Source organism: Alnus glutinosa, chromosome 10 (assembly GCF_958979055.1).
Source record: "Alnus glutinosa chromosome 10, dhAlnGlut1.1, whole genome shotgun sequence".
NCBI classification, from domain to species: Eukaryota; Viridiplantae; Streptophyta; class Magnoliopsida; order Fagales; family Betulaceae; genus Alnus; species Alnus glutinosa.
The window spans coordinates 5,490,943-5,497,452 of NC_084895.1; the positions used below are offsets into that span (position 1 = coordinate 5,490,943).

A 6,510-nucleotide genomic window follows, 5' to 3' on the forward strand; every position below is an offset into this window, starting at 1 on the left:
CTAAAATAATGCTATTTTCTAACTTGTTACTCCGTTTAATGCATGTATGGGTAAATTTCGTTTTTTTTTTTTTTCCAAATTATTATTATTATTATTTTTTTATCTTTTTAAAGTGGGATATTACAAAAAAGATGATAGCTGGAGCCTGGAGAGATGATAAATTAATGTCGTTTTCCCTATTATTTGCCCTAATTAATGTAAGTTGATATCTTACAAATATCTTGTAAACGATATTATTTTATCTCCGCCTAATATAGATCGATAACATCTTCCTTTTCCAATGTTAAATTTGCCTAATATATATAGTTTAATTGATAGCATCTTCCTTTTTGAACGTTAAATTTATACTTAATGCAATTAAACCTAGCTAACTTTAGCAAAGAAAAATGCTATATATGAGTAAATTAAATTAAGGGAAATGAAATATATATTTTTATTTTTAAAAAATAAAAAAACTCAAAAAGTAGTGGGGGATCACCTTGCCACATAGGCAAGGTGGTGAAAAGTTGTATATTTAGGTGGCATTGAATCATTATTCTATATTTTTTTAACTTACGAAATAATATTTGCTTCCATTGATAATATTAATTACTATAATAGTATAATTGTTTCCTGTCATGGATATGAAATTGTTAGGGACCTTTTGGTTTTAAAGTTTGGAAATTTCAACCATTCAACTTAAATTACTTAATTGCGTACCAAGGAAAGAAAATTCTTGATCGTACGTAGATTATTCTAATTATCTGATGCATACATGGAATGATGTATGAATAAATCACTTCACCCGCGATAATTACATGCGATATCACGAGAAGCACTCCAGTAAATGAGCCTTGCACGTAGTATACGCTATTCATGCTTCCATAAATATATATGTATATATATATATATATATATATATATATATACACACACACACAAACCCAGAGACAAAGTAGGAAAATCATCAAAGAACATGTCTTCTTTCAACGCCTACGGCAAAGTGGATGAAGCCGAGCAGGCAAAGCTTGAGGCTTGTCGGAAGAGACGAAAGGGAATCGCCATCATAAGCTTATCCTCGATAATCCTTGTTGGCGTTGTAGTTGCTGCGGTATTTGGAACCAGAGCCGGTTCCGGTTCCAAAAATGGCGGCGGCGTCGGTGGAGACAAATCCCCTGCCACCTCGATAAAAGCAATCTGCGACTTTACCTCGTACCCGGAGACATGTTATAGCAGCCTTGCTTCTTTACCTAACTCTACGCAGGTTGAGCCTGTGGATGTCTTCAAGTTGGCAATCCAAGTCGCCATGACTGAGTTATCGAATGCTGCTCAACGCTTATCTGAGCCTAGCGTTCTCGGAGGTTCCGCCGACAACAGGACTGCCGGTGCTTTGGAGATCTGTCAAGAACTTTTTAGCCTTGCGATGGATCATCTCAATCTCACATTGTCAGCTGGTTCTACCTCGTTATTTCAAGTCATGGATGATCTCAAAACGTGGTTAAGTTCTGCGGGTACGGTTATATTTAACCATTTAATTTATATTTTAATACTCTTTTTCGCGTATAGATCAAAGTCATTAAGAACATTTATTTATTTATTTTAATTTTTTTATTTAATTGCACGTATTTTTGTATTTGTAAAAGGAAATGATTCATTTTTAGGTGTGTACATGCGGATGCAATTATTGATAATATCTGCAACTACATCCGCAAATTAAATGCAAATATCACTTTTAAATATATGCATCTGCATAATATTTTTACTAATCCCATCCACGCAGTTATTATCCACTATTTATATATTAGGCAATGAACTTTTTGAGTCTATTTTAATCTTTTGAGCATTTTTTAGTATCTATTAGGGCCTATTTTAGATGATTTTGAAAATAATTTTAGCCTTTTTTGGGTTTTTTTTTTTTTTAAAAGCCCTAATCTTTTGAAAATATATTGATTTCACATTACTTTTGTCTTTTTGCCCAAGTGTTACACGTGAAAACAACACAACCAACCAAACCAATGTAAATATAACCTATACCTAACCAAAAATGACGTTATTTTGGTATTAAACACCAAAACGTCATGCTGGTGAATTTATTAAATATAATATATATATATAAAATATATATTATATATAAAGAGTATGCGGATGCGGTTATATATTCTTAACTGCATCTGCATAACTTAAAATCGCTATCTGCATCTACATATGCAGATAACGGTTTTTGCTAACCACATCTGCATGTGTGAATATCAAATAATTACGGATAGCGAATCTGAGCAGTGAATATATATGCAACCGCATGTACACCCTTATTCATTTCCTCTCATGGTCTTTTTCTGGTCTTCTCACTTTTCAAAATCATTATTAGATCTGTAGTGCCCATGTGTGAGATCGACATGAACCCCACAGATCTTATAGTAATTTTAAAAATTGGAAAGATGAGCAAAGGACAAGAAGATTGATAATGTATAGCCTTTCTCACTTAACAAATATAAAAGCGAAATTTTTAATTAAAATGAGTGCACGGTGAATTGACAAAGACAAAGTACAAGCTCACGAGTACTTTTATTTTGATATCATATTAAATTATTACTTATTTATTAAAATTAATCATTTAATTTATATTTTAACAGTCACTTACCAAGAGACGTGCATAGACGGCTTCGAGAATGCGAATGGAACTCTAAAGACTGCCATTGTCAATCACCTGAAGAATTCTACAGAGGCAACCAGCAACGGCCTCGCCATCACCACATTTATTTCCGACGTGTTGGGCTCTCTGAAGCTAAGAAGATTAATGAGTCTCCCCGATCGGCACGATGAACAGCCGACGTGGCTGCATTCAAAAGATCGGAAGCTGCTTCAAACTGCGGATTTGAGAAGGAAGGCGAACATAGTTGTGGCGAAAGATGGATCCAGCAAGTACAGAACAATTACTGATGCGCTCAACGCCGTTCCCAATAATAGCGACCATAGGTTCGTGATCTACGTGAAGAAAGGAGTTTACTACGAAAACGTTCAGGTGGGGACGAACAAGTGGAACGTCGTGATGGTTGGTGATGGAATGACTTCAACGGTTGTGTCTGCAAATCTTAACGCTGTGGACGGGACTGGAACGTATCAAACTGCAACATTTGGTAAGATCTTTGTATGGGAATTATGTTATTTGGATAGCATGCATGACACGTACGTGAAAATGCATGATTGGGATTTGAACTTCACAAACAAGATGGACTTTGTAGGCCAACTTTTTGGGGTGTCAAAATTGGATGAGGATTGTCTATAATTATCTGTTCGAAGTGTAAAAAATTTGGGTAGGTAATTGTGAGAGATCGCTTATAGAACCCACTAAACTGAGTAAGTTGTTGGTCAGTCCATTTTTATTAATCGGGTGTGTCCCATAAATGATCTCTCACAATCACCTATTCGAGATTTTTACTCTTTGAGTAGGTAATTGAAAACGATTATAATCCATCAAAATTTCTGTAAAACTCAAGTAGCCTAAAAAGAATGGATCCTCTTTCGATAATGCATTTTCAAATCGCACGTTAGAAATTAAAAGGTGCGATTTGAAAGTGCAATTTTAAAAAATGCATTTAGGTGTTTGATAAAATGACAGTTTTGCTTTTAAAATCGTACGTTTTTAAAAACATACCATTTCCTACCATTTAAGAACACAAATTGTTTTACGTTTTTAATTCGTAATTTTTTAAAAACACTCTCAAACAATACATTTTCTGTAATTTGATTTTGCGAAATTGCAGTGTCTAACGCACTTTAAATTTTAAAATCGTACCCTTTGAAGTTATCCAAATTTCTATAAATTTCAGGGTTTAGGTTTTATAAAAATTGCGGTGCCAAATGCACTTTGAATTTTTAAATCACAATTTTTTGGCTGTCCAAATTTCTATAAAATGCAACATACATCCAATCCCGTTATAATATATATATAGAAATGCGTCATTTCCTACTCATGCCCTTCTCTCATTTTTTTTTCACTTTTAGAAATCACTATTAAATATGTGGAGTCTATGTAGGTCCCTCATATGAGTCCCACAGATCTAATGGTAATTTTTAAAAGTACGAGGATGAGAGGGAGATATATAGCACATGTAAATCACCACTTATCCCAAAAGCTTAAGCTGATAGAAAGAGGTAAATTTAATCACTTAATCAATACTTTAACACTCCATCTCACGTGTGGGTTCAGACTTTCTTTTGATAGATGAGGCCCAACACGTGGGATATTTAATTGAAACGGGAGGTAAATGAGGGAGTCAAGGTTCGAATTCATGACCTTTGGCTCTGATACCATATTTAAGTCACTTGAGCCTTACTCATTCTCAAAAGGCACTTCAAGGGAAGAGGTTTGCTAAAGGCTTATAAAGCCCACAACCTAGACATACATTGGCAATGTGGGACTCTTAACACGCCCCCTCATGTGTGGCATCTTTTTGCCCAAACACGTGTTTAACATCGGGAGGGAAGGCCCAATATTGTCCAAGGGCTTGTGGCTCTGATACCATGTAAAAGTCCATGGGCCTTACTCGCTCTCAAAAGACGCATTGAGAGAGGATGGGACACCATAACTTATAAAGTTTCAAGTTATGGATCTCTTGTCGATGTGGGACACTTTAACATACCCCTCCTTCACGTGTGGGCGTAAACTTTTTTTTAATAGGTGAGGTGAGAGGTTCAACACGTTAATGTGGGACTCTTAACACGCCCCCTCACGTGTGGCATCTTTTTGCCCAAACACGTGTTTAACATCGGGAGGGAAGGCCCAATATTGTCCAAGGGCTTGTGGCTCTGATACCATGTAAAAATTCATGGGCCTTACTCGCTCTCAAAAGACGCATTGAGAGAGGATGTGACACCATAACTTATAAAGTTTCAAGTTATGTATCTCTTGTCGATGTGGGACACTTTAACATACCCCTCCCTCACGTGTGGGCGTAAACCTTTTTTTAATAAGTGAGGTGAAAGGTCCAACACGTTAAATATTTAATTGAAATGTGAGGTAAATGATGGAGCCAAGGTTTGAACTCAGGACCGTTGACTCTGATACTATATTAAATCACCACTTGTCTCAAAAGCTTAAGCTGATAAGAAGAGATAAATTTAATCACTTAATCAATACTTTAACAGCACATTTCATATAAATTTATTTTGGTGCAGCTGTTTTGGGCCAGGGCTTCATTGCCAAAGATATGGGATTCTGTAATACCGCCGGTGCAATCAAGCAGCAGGCGGTGGCCCTAATGTCAAACTCAGACAAATCAATCTTCTACCGGTGCCAGATCGATGCATTTCAGGACACCCTCTATGTACATGCCAACCGACAATTCTACAGAGAATGCAACATTTACGGGACAGTTGATTTCATCTTCGGAGATGCAGTAGTTGTCTTTCAGAACTGTAACATCTTTGCCAAGGTTCCGATGCCGGGGCAGCAGAACACCATCACAGCTCAAGGGAAGAGTGACCCACGTCAGATCACTGGAATCTCAATACATGATTGCACCATATCGCCCTCTGGGGACTTGACATCTGTCCAGACATACCTTGGTCGGCCATGGAAGGATTTCTCAACAACCGTGATCCTCTGTAGCAATCTAGGAAGCTTAATCAACCCCGCCGGATGGTTGCCGTGGGTAGGCACGTCGGCTCCGAGTACCATATTTTACTCGGAGTATAGAAACTATGGTCCAGGTTCTTCCACAAAGAATAGAGTCAAGTGGAAAGGGGTGAAAAACTTGAACGCTAATCTAGCCAGCAGATTTTCAGTGGGTTCATTCATCAATGGGAGCGACTGGATACCAGCAATTGTACCTTTCAAATCTGGCCTCTGATTGTGACACGTACATTTCATGGAGATCGATGGAGTCTTTCTTTTTGGATAAAGATGTTAGTTTTTGTTTTTGTTTCTTTTTTTATTATTATATATATGGTTCATTGGTTGAGAAAAAGCTTGGAATAATAATAATAAAAAAACACACTCTAACAAGTACTGTAGAATTAATAGGCCCCTCAAGCTTCACGGGAGGGGTGGACTTTGAGGGTTGTGCAAAAAGAGCCGAATTTGTGAGAGATGATAGAGTGGCTTGGTGAGGATGTTAGCGATTTGGTCGCCATATCACTACAAAAAATCGAAAGAATTGAGTTGTTTTTTGGCATAAAAATAACTCAAATAATTTTAGATCGTCTTTTTGGAGTCAATTAGAAAACGACTTAACATATAGGGTTTAGACTCTAGGTTAACGTCGTTTTACTGTTCAAATGATTCCAATTAGAGTCGTTTTGGAAAAAACGACTCAAATTGTTTGGAGTCGTTTTGCATTCAAAACGACTCCAAAAAAGAAAATAAAGAAATTAATAATTTGATTAATTGTTTTAAGTTTTTTGTTTGGTTTTTTTTTTTTTTTTTCCTCTGGTAATACCTGATATAACAAGAATAATGTTTACATATTCATACACTGATAAACGATCAAATACACTCATAAACAATCACTATGACTTGATGTAGATCAA

General features: G+C 36.3%; 1 protein-coding gene across 1 annotated transcript; it reads left to right on the forward strand.

Annotated features, from left to right (window-relative positions):
- Positions 1-948: 948 nt before the first annotated feature.
- On the forward strand, positions 949-5,873 carry LOC133880459 (probable pectinesterase/pectinesterase inhibitor 46). The gene is made up of 3 exons (XM_062319407.1): positions 949-1,490; positions 2,613-3,116; positions 5,158-5,873. Exons 1-3 carry the CDS (start codon positions 956-958, stop codon positions 5,829-5,831), a joined length of 1,713 nt encoding a protein of 570 aa, XP_062175391.1. The 5' UTR covers positions 949-955; the 3' UTR covers positions 5,832-5,873.
- The last annotated feature ends 637 nt before the right edge of the window (positions 5,874-6,510 follow it).